This window comes from Piliocolobus tephrosceles, chromosome 1 (genome assembly GCF_002776525.5).
Source record: "Piliocolobus tephrosceles isolate RC106 chromosome 1, ASM277652v3, whole genome shotgun sequence".
Lineage (NCBI taxonomy): Eukaryota > Metazoa > Chordata > Mammalia > Primates > Cercopithecidae > Piliocolobus > Piliocolobus tephrosceles.
In genome coordinates this window covers 90,454,996-90,473,691 of record NC_045434.1, presented here as the reverse complement: position 1 = coordinate 90,473,691, position 18,696 = coordinate 90,454,996, and the positions used below count along the sequence as shown (strand labels likewise).

At 41.1% G+C, this 18,696-nt stretch overlaps 2 protein-coding genes across 3 annotated transcripts; one reads left to right on the top strand and one right to left on the bottom strand.

Moving 5' to 3' along the window:
- Positions 1–699: 699 nt before the first annotated feature.
- Positions 700–1,796, bottom strand: LOC111543924 (late cornified envelope protein 1C-like). Its single transcript, XM_023214336.2, has one exon. The coding sequence runs from the start codon at positions 1,324–1,326 to the stop codon at positions 994–996; it is 333 nt and encodes a 110-aa protein (XP_023070104.1). The 5' UTR covers positions 1,327–1,796; the 3' UTR covers positions 700–993.
- A 5,418-nt stretch (positions 1,797–7,214) lies between these two features.
- Positions 7,215–8,983, top strand: LOC113219809 (late cornified envelope protein 1C-like). Of its 2 annotated transcripts, XM_031934999.1 has the most exons (3): positions 7,215–7,265; positions 8,366–8,431; positions 8,498–8,983. In XM_031934999.1, exons 2-3 carry the CDS (start codon positions 8,388–8,390, stop codon positions 8,694–8,696), a joined length of 243 nt encoding a protein of 80 aa, XP_031790859.1. In that variant the 5' UTR covers positions 7,215–7,265; positions 8,366–8,387; the 3' UTR covers positions 8,697–8,983. The 2 variants fall into 2 exon arrangements, with proteins under 2 accessions (XP_031790859.1, XP_026303556.1); XM_026447771.2 differs by having other exon boundaries at positions 8,366–8,983.
- The last annotated feature ends 9,713 nt before the right edge of the window (positions 8,984–18,696 follow it).

Sequence of the window (18,696 nt, the reverse complement as noted above, 5' to 3'; positions counted from 1 at the left end):
AATACAAAAAGTAGCCGGGCATGGTGTCACACACCTGAAATCCCAGTTACCTGTGAGACTGAGGCAAGAGAAATGCTTGAACCCAGGAAGTGGTTGTTGCAATGAGCCAAGATCATGCCACTGCACTGCAGCCTGAGTGACAGTGAGACTCCAACTCAAAAAAAAAAAAAAAGTTTATTCTTTCCTTCATAAATTTTTAATTCAAAGGAATAAATATTAAATTTGCAATAGAGGAAGTTGGCAGATCAAGTGGTCGAAGTTGTATCTCCAGGAATGGGACAATTAAACATCAGGTAAGGCTTGACATCATGCTCTAAGGATAACACCACTTTTGTGGGATATTTGCAAAAATGTGTCATCTGAGCCTGCTCAAGAGGAAACATCAGACAAACCCAAATTGAGGGGCATTCTACAAAACCAATGGTTCTTTTGAAAGGTCAGTGTCAGGGAAGACAAAGAAAGACTGAAAAAGCATTTCAGATTGGAGATTGAAGAATCGTGGCAACTATGTCAAGCCAATGGAGGATCCTGGATTGGATTCTGAACCAACAAAATTGTCTTTTGCTATAAAGGATATTAGTAGGAAGACTGGCGAAATATGAATAAGGTCTGTAGATACTAACATCTTGGGAGAGCCTGGAGATGAGGACAGAGTATGAAAAGCAATGAAGAAATAACAGTCAAGGCAAAAAGGAATGTGTATTTCTGGTTTTATTGTTTCACATCAGGCTGAGCTATGCAAAAAGACAAGCTGCAAAGGGATATAGGTCTGTGTTTTGCGCTTCCCAGAGCAACCACACATATGCAAACCGAGGTCATTAGAAGGCTTTGTGGGAGAAGTTTTGGGCCTCTGAACTCCAAGACAGAAGAATCCCCTATGCTTGAGCTCAGTCTTCACCAAGATCTTTCAGCAACATGGGCAGGCCCGGAAGGAGAAGGAAGAGGAGAGGGAAATATTTGGCCATTTATGTTCTTTTAGGTTCAGGATCCACTTCAGCAGCAGCCTCCAGAGTGCTGGCCACTGCCCCCTCCACAGCAACTGGAGCCCCCTGCGGGCTGGCTGCAGCAGTCAGAGCGCTGGGGTCTGTGGCAGTGGGACCTGCGGCGCCTGTGATGGCTCAGACAGCAGCCACCTCCCCCAGAGCTGCAGCAGCCCCCAGAGCTGGAGCCACAGCAGCCTCCGGAGCTGACACTGCAGCAGGAAGAGACTGGAGGGCACTTAGGGGGACACTTTGGGGGGCATTTAGGGGCAGGGCACTTGGGAGTGCACTTGGGGGTGCACTTGGGTGGGGGCTGGCACTGTTGCTGGCTCTGCTGGCAGGACATCTCGATGTGGGCGTTCAGGAGCTGAAAGAGAGTCAGACAGAAAGTTAGACCCAGGCAGAAGCCATCCTTGCCTATTCTTGCCCTTTCAGCATCATTTCTAATCCCTTCATTTTGATGAACTCCTTAGTGCAGTTGCAGCTAATTAATCACGGGAGTTTTCATTATTTCTAATAGTTGGCTAAGCACACTTATAGCCTCTGTTTTGAACCTTATGCTTTTTATATACTTATAAAATCATAAAGCATTTTCAACTATTTTATAATTAGAAAGCCGAAGCCAAAAGATATTAAGAGACCATTCTTAAAATCAAGCATGTAGTATGTAGAGGAGACATTCTGCTTCAACTACACACCTGAATCATGAAAACAATCTAGAAAGGGGTTCAGAAATAAAATTGTTTTTCAAGGGGAAACAGTCATTTTCTCTTGGAAGAATTTTCTAGATTACCTTGTTGTAAGGACATAGAAGTTCAGAACTGCAAAGGATGTTGGAAAACTAACTGAGGAAAAATATCATTGAATTAAGTTGAGGCTTGTATCCAGGTTTCCGACTTAGTCCAATGCTCTGAAATTCTCAGCAGACAAACACTATACCGAGTGCTCAGCACTTATATTTTGTTTGTCTACTGTCCTTGCCTTACCAAGTTAAGTACCATTAAATGTGAGTTTAGGAGAGTCAGTTAGCTGTGATATCCTCTACACTGGCTGGGAACCACTGTTTCCATCTCAACTTTTCAGGAAAGGACAGTTACATTTTTCAAGGTAAACCTCCCTTTCTGAAAGCAGTTACAGGTGAACATGGGAGGCAATGTCGCAATGCCTTCAGACTAGAGACCCAAGAACTCTAGATCCATCTCATTTCTCCAGAACACCATCTCAGGACTCCTCCTTCTCATGTCCCTGGTCTGTCCCCATTGCCCTTGCTTGGTTTTCTTGAGACTCCCTCTTTCACTCATATGAATTCCAGCACCACCCCAGCCCTGGAGTCCATGCCCGGCCTCCCCTCCTGCCCTGATCTAGGCATTCCTTTGTGGGAGCCCCTGATTGAGTACCCAGGGAACACTTACTGAGGTCACAAGCAGCACAGGGTCCTTCAGCACCTCGGGAAGTGAATGGATGGGGTTCTGTGGCCCTGAGACCTTTTATCCTGTCCATTGGGCTCTTCCTCCAGTAGTGAGACAGGGCCTGGGCATGAGAGGACCTGCCTCCTGACACCCACGTAGGTCCTGTGACATGTGGTGACTGGTAGCTCTGCACATGTCTGCCTTCATGGGTGCTCAGGAGAGCTGCTACCAGCATGGAATATGGCCACTTAGAAATAGAGGTGGGGTGGGGAAATCCCTACTATCATCTCCTGCTTTGATCTGCCTGAAGGGCACCTGCCTTTAAGGTTCTCACTTCTCACTCTTGGAGCTTTGAAGTTTTGGCCCTAATACTGCCCTTCTTGCTTCTCCAGTGTTAATGAGCCCATGCAACCCGCTTCAAACCAAATTGTTATGTATTCCAATTTTATTCTGTACAGGTTACCCTGATACAGTATGTATTATGGATTACATGGTTTTAACTCTATAGAAATGGCATCATACTTAAGACACTCATTTTTCACTTGTTCTCTTCCTTAAACATTATTTTTGCTAGTTACTCAAGTTGATCTGTATAGCCATAGTTTACTCATTTTCACAACTGTGTAGTGTGCATCTTATGAGTGCATCATGATTTGTTAGCTTCTCTCTTTTGGATGGACATTTAGAGTGTTCTCACTTTTCACTGTATCAATATTGCAGCTATGGAAATTTTTGTGCATGTCTACTTGTGTATTTGTGGGAGAGTCTCACCAAGTTATGTACCTATAAGTGGAAGTGCTGAATGTTGGATCACACCTATCTCTCCAAATTGCTCATATTGATTTCAGTTTGCACCTATGGTGTATAAGAATCTTTCTTGCTGCACATTGTTGCTAAACTTCAATAATTGCCATTTGATGGATGTGCATTGGTATCTGTTTGTAGTTTAATATGTGTTCCTCTGTTTTGTAGTGATCAGAGCATATTTTAATATATTTTTGGTTATTTGAGTGAGCTTTCTCTTCTGTAACTCGTCTGCTTTTTTTAAAAAATGTTTTTCAATTTGTTTATCTGCTTTTGTTAGTATTTGTAAATGTTCTTTACATATTCTAGTTACTAATGTACTGCTATTAAATGCGTTGTGAATACCTTTTCCAAGCAAGTGTGTTCCTGTTTGCATTTTAATGGTGTCATTTGATGAACTAGTGTTTTATTTTAAACATAGTTGAATTTCTGCAACAATAACTATGGTTTGTGATTTTCATGATTTTAATAAATCTCAACCATTTGTAAGTCCAGAAATCTTTTACCTATCTGTTAAAAGTTGAAATTTTTTTCTTTTTAAAAATGAAGGTTTTTATTCAATCAAGAAAGGAATTTTTGTACATTTTATGTATTTTAAACATTTTTCTGAATGGATAACCAATTGTCTTAGTATTGTAATCAAATTTTCCATTTCCCCCCACTCATCTGAAATACCTATGGGTCAGAATCAATTTTTCACATTTCTGTAGATTTATAATTGAGTGAACAATTCTTGTCATTGTCAATTTGTCAGCACCTCTGAGAACATCTGTTGCCTTAATTATCATAGGTGTATAATCAATTGTGATATCTAAATCACACAGGTTCCATCATTCCTTAAGATTGTCTTGGTGATTATTAAACCTTTGTTATTTTATATAAACATTAGAGTCAGTTTGTCACGTCCCACACGATGAAGATGAAGCAAAACAAATCATCATTAGAATTTTGATGAAAACATCATTGAGAATATGCATTAATTCATGAAAAATTATTATATTTTATTATAATTTTTTTCTACTCACCCATATATATGGTATAACTCTTTATTATGATATTCTGTAATGCTGTTTAATAGTCTTCTCATTTTATCAAATATATTTTACATTAAAATTGTATGTTAGACTTTATGTATTTTTGCTATTTTAAATGGCAATTTTTAAAATTATATTTTTGAATTACTTGTTGCTGGTTAATATAAATTTATTCTTACATCTTGCAACTTTTCCAACTCTTAATGTTATTTTAATTTTCTGTGGTAATCATTCTTGTCTATATATCTTCTTTCTCAAAGCTTTCCTCCTTAAGTTAAATTCTTGGAAGTACAACTCTTGGATAAAAAGTATGCACATTTAAAATTTTGATTTGTGTACAGAAAATTATTATTTGTTGAGTAATGGGTCACCAAATTTCATCTGAATTTTCATTATTATTCCAATTTATAAGACCCATTTCCTATCACCTTCAGCAATACTGTTTTGTTATTTTTCATTGTTATTCCAATTTATAAGACCCATTTCCTATCACCTTCAGCAATATTGTTTTGTTATTTTTCATTATTATTCCAATTTATAAGACCCATTTCCTATCACCTTCAGCAATACTGTTTTGTTTTTGATTTTCAGTTTCTTCTAGTTCAATATAAAGGAATATTTTCTAATCCTTTATCATCCTTGAAATGGATGGGCTGTGCTTCTAGATCAGAACTACTAGTGTAAGGTGAGTTACCAATATCTTCACTACTCTCGCATTAAATACATTGTTTGGAACAACATGAGCCACAGCCAGGCAATTCAGTGACAGACTCAGACTTCATCCTTGAAAGACCATCCTTGTTTTATATACAAGTCTTTGGTTGTTTGTATATGCAAATATGAGATAACAAATTTCAAAATGTATTGGTCATTTGTATTTCTTTCCAAGCTATCTGTTTGTTCATACACTTTGCCCATTCATTTGTAGATAGCCTTATTTCTTTTCTATAAAGTTGTACGGACTTACTATTTCTCATAGATTTTAATACGATTCCTTACTTATGTACTTTACTTTTTCTCAACTGGTTATTTATATTTTTCATCTTTTAAAATTATGCTTTCTGACATATAGTATTTCTTTCATTATGTGATGAGATTTATCAAGTTTTTCATGCTTACATATTTTATCCAATTACTTATAAAGAAATAATTAGATATTCTGTATATTCTTCTAATAATTTTGGAGTATCAGTTTATCGTTACTACTCTATGCAGGGGTTGCAGAGGAAGGAAATAAATTAAAAATCACTCACATGGTGCTGGCTCTGGGACACAGAGTAAGATCTACGGAGTCTAAGTTAATTTTTCCTGGGTCTCAGCATTCTTCCAACCTATCGCTTGTGATGTGAGAGTCTGACAACGTACAAATGTACTTTCAGAAAGTCACTCCTTTGCTAGTGCATATTGTTAGCATTAAAAGGGTACCAAATTCAATAAATTTCAAATGCTATTGAAATCTAACACCAAACATAAGGAAACAATACTCATGATGTTACATCATATTGCTACCTTATTAACCCAATCCATGCCAGATTAGTTGACAGTTTGGGTGCTACCCTTTGTGGTATCAGAGTCACGGACAGAATAGCTTCTAATCCTCATCATCCTTGGAATGCATGGGCTGGGCTTCTGGCTCAGAACTGCCAGTGTAAGCTGAGTAATCAGTATCTTGACTACTCCATTATTAAATACATTCTTTGGAACAACATGAGCCATAGCCAGGTAATTCAGTGGTATACTTCTGCAGGGTGATAAGGCTAGTATACTGTAATGTAAATGTCTCAGAGTGAGAATTCCAATGATGATGGCTTAAGTCATACACAAAGTAAAGATGATGCTAATAGTAATCAATTCATTTTTAAATTGCTTACCTATGGAGTCCACCTCTGTTTTAGAAACTGTTGAGGGGTACATAAATATAAGAACCAAGCTGCAGAATTAAGGATAGTTTATTGTAGTCATATTTGACAACTTAGACTCATAACGAAGTTACAGTTGAATGGCACTGTTTTAGAAATGCATAGGTCATGGAATAAAGCCTGGATGTTGAAGAAGGAGGGTTACCCAAATGAATATAAATTGTTCTACCATAATGACATATGAATGTGTATGTTCACTCCAGCACTATTCACAATAGCAAAGACATGGGATCAACCTAAATACCTATCATTGGTAGACTGGATAAAGAAAATGTGGTACACATATACCATGGAATAGTATGCAGCCATAAAAAAGAATAAGATCATGTCCTTTGCAGAAACACGGATGGAGCTGGAGGCTATGATCTCTCCTTAGAAAGCAGGTGTAATTTAAAAATATTAATGCATTGGCATTTGTTTAGGGAAAATGACATGTTATAAACTCTCCACCAGAAACTTCCTTTGCATTATTTCATTGACTCTCAGCCATCCCTGGACAATTATTTTTATATTATCTCTATTACAGAAGTGACAAACTGAGAACAAGAATGATGAGGTATTAATGTTTTTCATAAGGTAATGCGGGTAATAAGTGGCAGAATCAGGTTTCTCTCTAGGTCTGACTCTTTAACCAGTTACCTAATGGCTGTAATACAGACACACACACACACACACACAGCTATAAAATAGTTGAGGGTTAGAGGATTCTACGAAACTTGAGTTAAGCCAGGTTGCCCAGAGCCACAGAGGTAAGATTTGGAAGTTAACAAAATAGAGAACTCAAGCTTCAAAACTAAACAGATTAAGTATTCTCCACGGAGATCAAGACAGGAAATGATGGTAGGGATTTTCCCATGCCATTTCTATTTCTAAGTGGCCATAGTCCAAGCTGGGAGCAGCTTTTCTGGGCCCCACGGAGGAAAGCAAGTGAGGAGCTGCCAGTCACCACCCACCTCAGAACCCATGTGAGTGTCAGAAGGCAGGTCCTCTCATGCTCAGGCCCTGTCTCACAGCTGGAGGCAGACAGAGCCCAGGCCAGGATAAAAGGGCTCCGGGCCTGAGCACCCCATCCACTCACCTCCTGAGGTGTTGAAGGACCCTGTGCTGCCTGTGACACTGGTAAGTGTCCTTTGAGAATAGGAGCTGGGGCTTCCACAGAGGGTTGCTCAGCCCTAGGCAGGAGGGGAGGCTGGGCGGAGCCTTGAGGGCTGAGTTCCATCTGGATAGAAGTCAAGACCTCAGAAAGATTGAAGGAGGGTGTGCACAGGAGACAGGGAGAAGGCCAACTGGTAACACAAATAAGAATTAGATGGCTCTGTCTTTGTGCTTCAGCTGGCTGAGTTTTAAGGACAGAGGGAGTTGAAACCCAGGCAAATAGACTCTGCTAGAACAGCTTCAAATAGGACACTTACTTTTCAGAGCAAAACTGTGACACTCCTTGTAAATTTGAGCTGGAGATAGTAGCTCTCAATCAGTGGAGTAGAGATAATTAATGGATCTTTTATGGCTTTTTGAAACCCACTTATCTCTAGATTCAAATTGGAATTGAGAATCTCTTTAAGTAGTTAGACATAGCAAGCTGAGGATCACTGTGCCAAGATGTTACTGTGAGGTCTTTGTGTGATGAATATGGCAGTGCACCAGCCTAGAGCCAGGGTACCTGAGTTCAAATCCCCTCTATGCACCAAAAATACTGCTCTTCAGCATCTTCCTTAACAAAGGGAGCCTGTGAGACCAGCCTGTCTCCAAAACCATTTACAATTGTACATTCGCCTGTTTTTTACAAGACAAAGTCTCCTAGGAAGTTACTCCAAGAGATAATCCTTCAGTATCTTTTCCCAAGAAAATGTTTATATTCCCAGGTTTCCACACTGGACAGTTTCAGAGTTTTATTTGACACGAGAAAAATTGCTTCCTTTAATTTACTAAATGTTTAATCTTGACAGATATTTTTTCATATGGCTTACTGCCTCAGTTTCCTTCTTTGTAAAAGATATAGTAATTCTTGACTGTCTTAAGACGAAATTGTGAACTCAAAAGATACAGTGTGAGAGCATTTGCCAAATTACAAGAAATAACAAAATTTTCAGTGATTAATGATTTACCATGACATTTAAACAGTTCATCAAAATAAAGGAAATAGAAACAATGTGGAAAGGACAAGAATAGGCAGGAGTGGCCTCTGCCTGGGTCTGACTTGCTATTTGACTCTCCTTCAGCTCCTGAACACCCGCCACCGAGATGTCCTGCCAGCAGAGCCAGCAGCAGTGCCAGCCCCCTCCCAAGTGCTCCACCCAGAAGTGCCCCCCAAAGTGTCCCCCTAAGTGCCCTCCAGTCTCTTCCTGCTGCAGTGTCAGCTCCGGAGGCTGCTGTGGCTCCAGCTCTGGGGGCTGCTGCAGTTCTGGGGGAGGTGGCTGCTGTCTGAGCCACCACAGGCGCCGCAGGTCCCACTGCCACAGACCCCAGAGCTCTGGCTGCTGCAGCCAGCCCGCAGGGGGCTCCAGCTGCTGTGGAGGGGGCAGTGGCCAGCAATCTGGAGGCTGCTGCTGAAGTGGACCCTGAGCCTAGAAGAGTGGAATCCAGGACAGCAAACCGCCACGGACATCCCCCTTCTCCTCCTAGGCCTGCCTGAGAGGCTCACAGGTCCAAGGGAAAGCTCTGAACTTGCCAAGAGCATATCTTCTCTCTGGAGCCCAGAAACTCAGATCTTCTCTTGGATCGCTAGTCACTGGTCTTGGACTTCACCTTTGTGGCTACCCTCCCACCCTCTGTCTAAGCCCCTAGCTCACTCCATGTCGTTTGCTGTGTGCATCTGCTGATTAAAGCAATGAAACAAGGAATCTGCTCAGTGTCTTGTTCTATGAGGACCCTATTCTCCATGAGTGACTCTTGTTCTCTTCACCCTGTCCTCTGCAGGTGGTGGCCTTGGAACTTCAGGGAACAGTGGGGCACTCTGGAGTGAACTAGGGTTAATGGGGGCAGGAGTGGGAAGGGACTATTGCTCCCAACTCTGTCTGTCCTATGTCAACTGGTCTGAAGCAGCATTGCTTCTGACCAACTCTGAACTGTCTCTTATAAACACAGCTTCTTTGTCTTTGGTCCCCTTCAAGAGCCTGACCAGTCTCTCTATGCTTCTCTTTCTCTGTGAGTGCAGTCTGCTCCTCCTGACCTAGCCCAACCAACATCCTTCCTCCCTCACACACATATGTGTGTGCACACACACATCACATGCAAAAACGCACACTTCTGCACATCTCCAGGTGCACACACAAACATGCACACACATGCATGTATATACCTGGATAAAAAAGAAAAATATAATAAATAAACAAATGAAATAAAAGAGAACAAAACCCATGAATATATTTTGAAAATACAGTTTTCCCACTGAAAATTGCAAGTAAAAATTGCTTTTCTATTAACCTTCCGTCAAATCTTGTTGTTTTCTTCCTTTTCCATCTTCATTAAATTATCTACACTTTATTCCAGAACACAATCCCTATACCGTGTTTCTCAACTTGCCCGTGACTCTCTATAGAAAAATGTGTGTGCTTTCTTAAGTATTACATTTAAGACTTAACAGAAATTGTTTCCAACTTCTTTTCTAAGGCTTACCATTCATACCTCCCATGAAACCCCACCGCTAATGCTGCTGACAGGATTTAAAAGTTTTAACCACCCATGTGGCCATGACCTTGTACTAGTAGCTGATGGGGACTACACAATATAAGTCACACATTGTGCTGTCCAAAGTTTCGTTAAAATTTGGTTCATGAGGTATGTCAAAAATAAAAAAGGAAAATGGAGCAAGTGAGATTTGAACTGCAGGTGTCTCAGAAAGAAAAAAATATATTGGAATAAAATGTAGAGGCAAAGTAGGAAGAGACATCTTCAAAGTATAGCTAATATGCAGTCCTGCTTAGCAAAGCATAAATTAGAGGAATTGTACAGAGTCTTATGCACAGAGCCTTGAATGTCACTCAATGGACATTGACCTTGATCCTGAACACAGTGCAGAGCTCTGGATGAGATTTTCTTAATGGTTAGGGGTAATTATTTCTGTAGTGTGGGATGGCGTGGAAAGATCATTTTTGGATTCCAATGAAGATTAGAAGCATGGAGAAACCCTAGAGAAGTGAGGCAGTGTAGCTTCAGGGAAGGTCACGCATTTTGAGATACATGACACAGTAATAATAGAACAAGACTGATTATATGTCGATGTCTATATCTACTTCTATATCTATCTATGCCTATGTCCATATACATATCTCAGATATTGATTCTCTATACTCATTATGACCTGGATATTGGTGTTACTGTGGCCATTTCCACCTCATCACATGTTCTGGAGAAGTGTTTTGGACACTTCCTGAAAAGATAACTTTTTCACATGATTACTCCCTAGTCTGATTTGCTTTCATCTAATTAGTTCTTTTATTTTTTAAATAATATTGTCCTCAAGATACAAAAGGAGCACCTGTTATATACCAAATTGACATTAGTAAATCTTAATCTCCTAAAAATGTTTTTAAATAGACCTTCACACAAAAACTTTTGTTAATGTCGAAACAAAGCAATAACACTAAAACTTTCCCATTGTGTTTCAAGTCCTCCTATTTTTTCGGGTCTTCCAGCCTCCTCCACTAGGGAACTCTTTTCCATGGGGTCCTTCACTCCACATAGTGCCCGAGACTTGGACCATCTCAAAAAGTATTCATTCCCTTTAAAATTATTGATAGACAGGTGTTTCATACGAGGGTTCACTGTGTTACAGGAACTTTAACAAGCATTTTCTCCTACAACTCCTCACGACATCCTGGAGACTAATCTTTATTATCTTCATTTGAAATTTCAGGAAACAGAGGATGAGATAATTGGGATTTTCAGAAGTAACACAGCTAATAAGTGACAGAACCAGGATTCTGTCCCAGGTGTGTCTGACTCCTACCAGGCTTGTAATTGTGATGGTATAGACAAGTATTTGCACACGCACGCACACGTGCACCACAGACACACACACACACACACACACACACACACACACACAGAATCTGGGACACATCAGGGACACTAAAAGACTTCTGTAAAATTTTAGCTTAAATGATACCATCAGGGATATAGAAAAAGAGGGCTTGGGAGGCCAAACTCCAAGAAAAAGGTCTAAGACAGCTCCCGGAAAAATAAGGTGGCACTGATGGGAGCTATTCTGATCTCCTGTGGAGGGAGGCAGGTGAGAAGCTGCTGGTCTATCACCTGATCATACAACCCACGTGGGTGACAAGAGGCAGGTCCTCTTATGCCCAGGTGCTGCCTCACCCATCAGGGGCACAGCCCAAGGCCAGGATAAAAGGGTCTCCTTGACGCTGTCCCAGTGTGAGATTCAGGAAAAGACTTGTTCATCTCCATAAATAGTTAACACTCAATCATTAGTAAAGTCTTGTTCAGGACTGCACACTGTTTAAGGGTAAATGTCCAAATTCCTGCGGTGAAATAAGACTTTGTGTGCTCCCTGTCATTAAAGCCTTTGTCATGTACTCTCAGAAATGACCTGAAGCTGAATTGGATTATTTTTTGTACTTCGATTATGCTTCTCTCTGCAGTGCAAGCCATGGTCTCCACCCTTCCAGGACAGTGTGACTCAATCTCAATTTTTTTTCCCCTTCCTGTGGCATATCACTCTAATGACATAATAGTAAATTCTTTGATGTCCTGCCTTGGGTGTTTCATATTTCTTTACCTCAATTATTCAACACAGGGCTATGTGCACAATGGATATTTAATGACTTTTAAATCCTCTCATTGGTATTAGCATTGGCTTTACAGTTTATAAACAGCTATTCCTTATGACTCAGGCCACCCTCATAGGAGACACACTCTGAGACAGGCTCAGTGAGGTGTGTGGGCCACATCACCCTGAGAGGTCTGCTACCATCTCTCCTGGGTATGACGTTTGTTCTCCTGCTCAGATTGTTCCAAAGGGCTTAGTAATGGGGGAGTGGTCAGGACATTGGTTCCCAGGTTGTCACAATGGCAGGTCTACTCAGAAGTTCAACTTCTGGTATCTAGGATGATGGGGCTGGGATGCCATCTGGTCCATGCCTCTGCCTCCATGCAGGGCAACTCCAAGCCCTGGACTGACCTGACTTGGATGTAGGTGATGAGTCGGCAACATGATTGTATCAGAAAGTCTGGAAATTAAGTCTTGGCTTTGAGAAATCATAGCCTAGATTTCAGGTCAATACAGACATGTTGATCGGCAAAGCATTGATTTTCTGAGGGTCAAGGCATTTATCTTTTACATCATCAACATTTTTTCATAACATGTGATGGAAGGAAACATTACCGAGATCTAACTGGAAATATGATAGTTAAAGTGGAGTTATATGTTTGTCTCTCTGCATCAGAGCCAGCACCAAGGAAACTAGTGATCTTGTTTTGCTTTCTCATCTTGACAAACTCTTAATAATTATACATGAAGGAACTCATACAACTGAATGGCAACAACCAAACAACCCAATTTAAAAATGGGCAAAAGACTGAACAGCTATTTCTCAAAAGATATACAAATGTCCAACAGGTGTACAGAAAAAGGTGCTCAATCTCACTAATCATCAGGGAAACACAAATCTGAACCACAAGGAGATGTCACTTCATGCCTGTTAAAATGGCTATTATCAGAAGGATGAAATATAACAAGTGTTGGCAAGGATGTGGCAAAAAGGGAATTATGGTACACTGTTGGTGGAAATGTAAATTGGTGCAGCTATTATGTAAAACCATATGGAATTTCCTAAAAAGAGAGAAAATAAAACTACCTCATGATCTACTAACTCCACTTCTGGAAATAAAATCAGTATTTTCCAGAGATATCTGTGCTCCCAGTGTTATTTCAGTATTATTAGCAATAACCAAGATCTGGAAACAACCTAAATGTCTGTCAGTGGATGAATGAATTTTAAAGATTCTGAATATATATACTGTATAGCAGAGGGAATATTATTCAGCCTTGATGCCGCTGATTTGATGCATTGTGCCTATTTATTTGCATATGTTGAACCATTCTTATGTTTCTGGGATGAATCCCACTTGATCATGGTGAACAATTTTTTAGGGTAGTGTTGAATTCTGTTTGCTAGCATTTTGTTGAGGATTTTTGCATCTATGTTCATCAGAGATATTGGCCTGTAGTTTTCTTTTTCTAGTGTGTCTGTTTGGTTTTGATATCAGGGTGATTCTGGCCTTATAGAATGAGTTTAGAAGTGTTTAGTGTTCTTCAGTTTTTGGAAGTAGTTTGAGTAGAATCAGAATTAGTTCTTCTTTAAATGTTTGGTAGAATCCAGTAAGGAATATATCAGGTCTGGGGCTTTTTCTTGATGGGAAACTTTTTATTACTGCTTTAATCTCATTCCTCATTATTGGTCTGTTCAGGTTCTGTATTTCTTTATGGTGCGATCTCGGTGGGTTGTCCAGTAATTTATCTGTTTTTTTCTAGGTTTTCCAATTTGTTGGTGCACAGTTGTTCATAACAGTCTCTAATTATCCTTTATATTGTGGTGATATAAGTTATTATGTTTCATTTTTTATCTGATTTTATTTTTCTGGGGCTTCTCTCTTTTCTTCTTGGTCTAGCTTAAGTTTTGTCAATAGATGCTGAAAAAGCATTCAATAAAATTCAGCATCTCTTAGTGGTTAAAAACCTTCAAGACATTACCTGTAGAAGGAACATACCTCAATATGATAAACCCATACCTAATACCATACTGAATGAAGAAAAATGGAAAGGCTTTCTACTAAGTGTAAAAGAAGACAAGGACACTCACTTTCACCACTTTAATTCAGCATAGGGTAGAAGTCCTAGCCAGAGTAATTAGCCAAGGAAAAGAGATAAATGGCATCCAGATTTGAAAGGAAGAAGTCAAATTATCCTTTTTGCAGATAACATGATACTATATTTAGAAAAACTAAAGACTCCACCAAGAAACTCTTAGAACTGATAAATTTAGCAAAGTGGCAGGATACAAAATCAACATACAAAAATCAGCAGTGTTTCTAGACCCTTATAGAAATCTATCTGAAAAAGAAATCAAGAAAACAATCTCATTTATAATAGCCACAAAAAATAAAATAGCCAGAAATAAATTTAACCAAAGAAGTGAAAGAACTACAACGAAAGCTAAAAGCATTGATGAAAGAAATAGAAGAAGACACAAACAAATGGAAAGGTGTCTCAGCCTCATGAACTGGAAGAATTAATGTTGTTAAAAAGTCTACAGTATTCAAGGCAATATACAGATTCAGTGCAATCTCTGTTGAAATACCATGTGAGCCAATTCTCCCTAATAAACTCCCTTTCATGTATACATATATCCTATTAGTTCTGTCCCTCTGGAGAACCCTGACTAATACAACAGAAAAAAAAGGCTTAACATTTTTATGGAACCATAGAAGACTACAAATAGCGAAAGTGGTCCTGAGCAAAAAAGAATAAAGCTGAAGGCATCATGCTACCTGATTTCAAATTATACTACAAAGTTATACTAACCAAAACAGTATAGTACTGGCATAAAAACAGACGTATGGACCAAAAAAACAAAACAGAAAATTCAGAAATAAATACATAAACTTATAGCCTGTTTTTAAACCTTCCTGCAAATAGTGATTAATAAATAATCAACTACAGTTTTAGAGTGTTCCTAGTAATTGTGTTTACAAGAGTGTATACATTTGGTAAAACTAATTGAATTGTATATTTTAAAAAGGGGTTTTATTGTGTGAAAGTTATACATTAATAAAAGTGATTTAGATTTAAAAACTAAAGATTTATTCCATATAATGTATGTATATGTAAATATATGTGTATATATACACATACACACACTTATATTTATATGTCTACTACGTGTACATATAATCTGAAGGAGGAGTCCAGGGAGATTGTTAGTGGAAGGAGTGGGGACCGAGGAACACAAGAGTGAAGAGGTGACAGTGAGAAGGAGGATGAAGTCGGCCTCCTGGCCATGCCTGAGGGACACAGTTACATACACGAAAGGAACCAGAAGTTGAAAGAACAATGCTTCTTAAAGCTACTTCGGTCCCTTGGTTTAAAAGGAAAACATAGAAAGAAGAAACAACACAAAACACACAAAAATGCAAGCTTTTTCCTCCTGAACCCTTTCCCCATCTTCTGTCCACCAAGGCCTCAGCAGCCACCAGCAGACACAGGGGAGCAGAACAAGGATGACACAAACAGGAAAATCAAGCAGGCTGGTAGCAAGTTGGGGAGGAGATTCTGGACTTTATTTCTTCAGTTTAGGCAGCAGAATACAGCAGTGTGAGCTGCGCAGGAACTAGGTGTGTGCTTTGGGTTCCCAGGGAACCATGGATATGCAGAAGGAAATCTCTAAATGCCATCAAGGAGAAAGATTTTGGGTTTCCTGACACCAGGCCAGAGGGATTCTCCAGGCAAGACTTCAGGCTTTTGCTGGAACCTCTCAGCTATTCAGGCAGCATCAGAAGGAAGAGGAAGTCAAGGTCCCCTTCAGCAGCAGCCTCCAGAATGCTGGCCGCTGCCCCCTCCACAGCAACTGGAGCCCCCGGAGGGCTGGCTGCAGCAGTCAGAGCGCTGGGGTCTGTGGCAGTGGGACCTGCGGCGCCTGTGGTGGCTCAGGCAGCAGCCACCACCCCCAGAGCTGCAGCAGCCCCCAGAGCTGGAGCCACAGCAGCCCCCAGAACTGGAGCCACAGCAGCCCCCAGAACTGGAGCCACAGCAGCCTCCGGAGCTGACACTGCTGCAGGAAGAGACTGGAGGACAGTTAGGGGGACACTTTGGGGGGCATTTAGGGGCGGGGCACTTGGGAGTGCACTTGGGGGTACACTTGGGAGGGGGCTGGCACTGCTGCTGGCTCTGCTGGCAGGACATCTTGGAGGTGGGTGTTCAGGAGCTGAAGGAGAGTCAAACAACAGGTCAGACCCAGGCAGGGGCCACCTCTGCCCCTGTGACACTCTTAGCATCTCTCATGTATAAATGCATCCTCTTCAGTAGTTTTATTTCCAGTAACTTCCTCAAACTCTCACATCATCTTTTTCAAGCTTAGGATATCTTTGAATGTCAGACAATTGTAAACTAAGACTAAACAATATTGCAAAATGCATCTAAGATTCTAATGTGTTGTCAGTGGAGGAAGAAATTATTACAAATATGTCTTCAGACTGAAATTGTCTGATTTACGAGTCATTTAAGGAAAATTTATTTTTAAAGGAGAAGAGGCAGTCATTCTCTCTGGTCATAACTTGCAAGACAATTTTACTTGGGAAGGTCAGCATTGCACAGGATCTTGGAGACTACTAGACAGTAAACTCACTTCGATAGAGACAGATAAACTTAGCAATTGCTGCAGATCTAGTACTTGAACCCTGACTCCCTGATCTCAGGTTGGAGCTCAGACTTCCTCACTCACCATCTGCTCAGGCTGATGGGCTGACACAGTGGGTCTCAGGCTTGATGAGTGCTAACCAAGCTGGGAAGTTTGTGAGCAAATCTCAGACCCATGAAAATGTGGGGTTCACAAACCCCAAAGAGTCTTTAGTCCCATGTCCACAGCTCTAGTTCTTCCTTTGCAGGCAGAGACAGGGTTGTATCTTTAGAAGTGGGCTTCCCTCCTGTGGGCTGCCAGAGTGGAGCAGGTCTCTCTGCTTCAAGGTTCCCATTCTGGACCACCCACCTCATCCCAGAGCAGTTTGTTTCCTCTGGAATTCAAAGGCCCATGGCACAGCCAGCCAGCCAGCTCTTTTCCTCTTCTCCTTTCTGCTCCCAGTTAGTGCCAGACCCCTTTTTGCCACCGCCCCTTCAGTCTTTTCTAAACTCTCCACCTCTGACAACATGGCCCTAGCCCCTGAGGCCCTGCCCTTCCTTCCCTCCTACACTGTTCTAAACATCCCTGCTCCTGTTCTTACCGGAGTCACAGGCAGCACAGGGTTCTTCAGCACCTCAGGAGGCGAGTGGATGGGTGGTCTGGCCCTGAGCCCTTTTATCCTGGCCTGGGCTCTGCCCCAGCTGTGAGACAGGGCCTGGGCATGAGAAGACCTTCCTTCTGACACCCACATGGGTCTTGTGATGGGTGGTGACTGACAGCTCCTCACCTACCTCTCTCCCCAGACTCAAAGCAGCCACTCCCAGATAGGAAAGTGCCTACTTGAAATGGGGTTCCAGGATAACCATCACCCACCTCATTTACTTGAAGGTTGCTTCCCTGAGAGCCTCTCAGTTCTCAGTCTTAGAACTTAGGACCTATCTCATTTCTGTCTCTTCCGAAGTACCTGATGCTCCATGTGGCCTGGGTTGAAGTTGAAATACTAATCCCTGAGGTTTCCATGCATGTTTACTTCTGTCCCTGTGCACCACCAAGCTGTGTGGCTGTGGGTGCAATGTAGACATCTATACAAGTAAAACACTTGAAGTAGAACCCGGCCCAGGACCAGGCCCTGCGAGGTGGAACTGTTGAAACTATTTAGCCTATACGGTTTTTTAAACCATAAAGCTGGAAGATGAAATAGAATTAGTTACAGAAGAATTAGTTAGTTGTGAAAGTCAATAAACTAACACAAAAAAGAGAAAAGGTGTCTGACAGAGAGACTGAAACGTTGTAGGCTCTGAATAAGTGAGACATTCATACCTTGCTGAATACAGAGTGAATATACTGGTCTTCAACAAACAAAGCGCAGCTTTTTTCTAATGAGAGTGAGTCTGGCTGTTTGGTGATCTGTTTGCTTTTAAATAGCCCTTTTCTTCTGGTGGGGTCCTTGATGTGTCAGCACTGAGATGTGACCCAGGAAGCAGCTCATTAGAGAAACAAGAAGCCCCAGCTCTGCTGTTAGTATTAGTGTGATAATTTGGACTTTTCTGGGTTCACACTGGGAGCACAGGATGATGGTCACAGATGAGAAAGAGAAAGAAAAGAGACATGGTTGTGAGACATTATAAGCCTACGCTTCCATGTGGGGTCAAATGGCTGGTGGGACCCTGTCCTGGAACATAAGGGGACGGGTGCTTTTTAAGAACTAGAGTCCTTAATATTTAATGTGAATGTGTTTATGCTGCTACTTTGGAAGCCGCTGTGCTCTCTCTCCACTAGAATCACTAGCTTTCTACATGTCCACAGGATTTATATGAATGGAGTGTTTTAAATTTTTATACTTTTAGGGTATTAATGAAACGGGCTGCTGTTCATTCTAGGACACACTAGTCACTAAGATAGCCATGACTGCACGATTATCCACAAATTAAACTATTTCTTCAGAGGAAGACCAAGAAAAGCCAGATTAAATCATAAAAAGGACAAGTCCTCTTCCTCCCAGCGCCGACAGCCTCTGGATATGCCCAGAACTTGGGAATGGTATCTAGGTCGCAATGGACTTGGTGACCCTAACCAAAACGTGGTGGAGATACATGTGTATTTTTAAACACATACACAGAGCTTACATATTGAGAGAGATGTGTGTGTGTGTGTGTACCCCCTTTCTCAGAGCATCAACTGTTACAGCTGCCTAGACT

Excerpts from the sequence above, each read along its gene's own strand:
- LOC113219809 (XM_026447771.2), top strand. The coding sequence starts at position 8,388 with ATGTCCTGCCAGCAGAGCCAGCAGCAGTGCCAGCCCCCTCCCAAGTGC.
- LOC111543924 (XM_023214336.2), bottom strand. The coding sequence starts at position 1,326 with ATGTCCTGCCAGCAGAGCCAGCAACAGTGCCAGCCCCCACCCAAGTGC.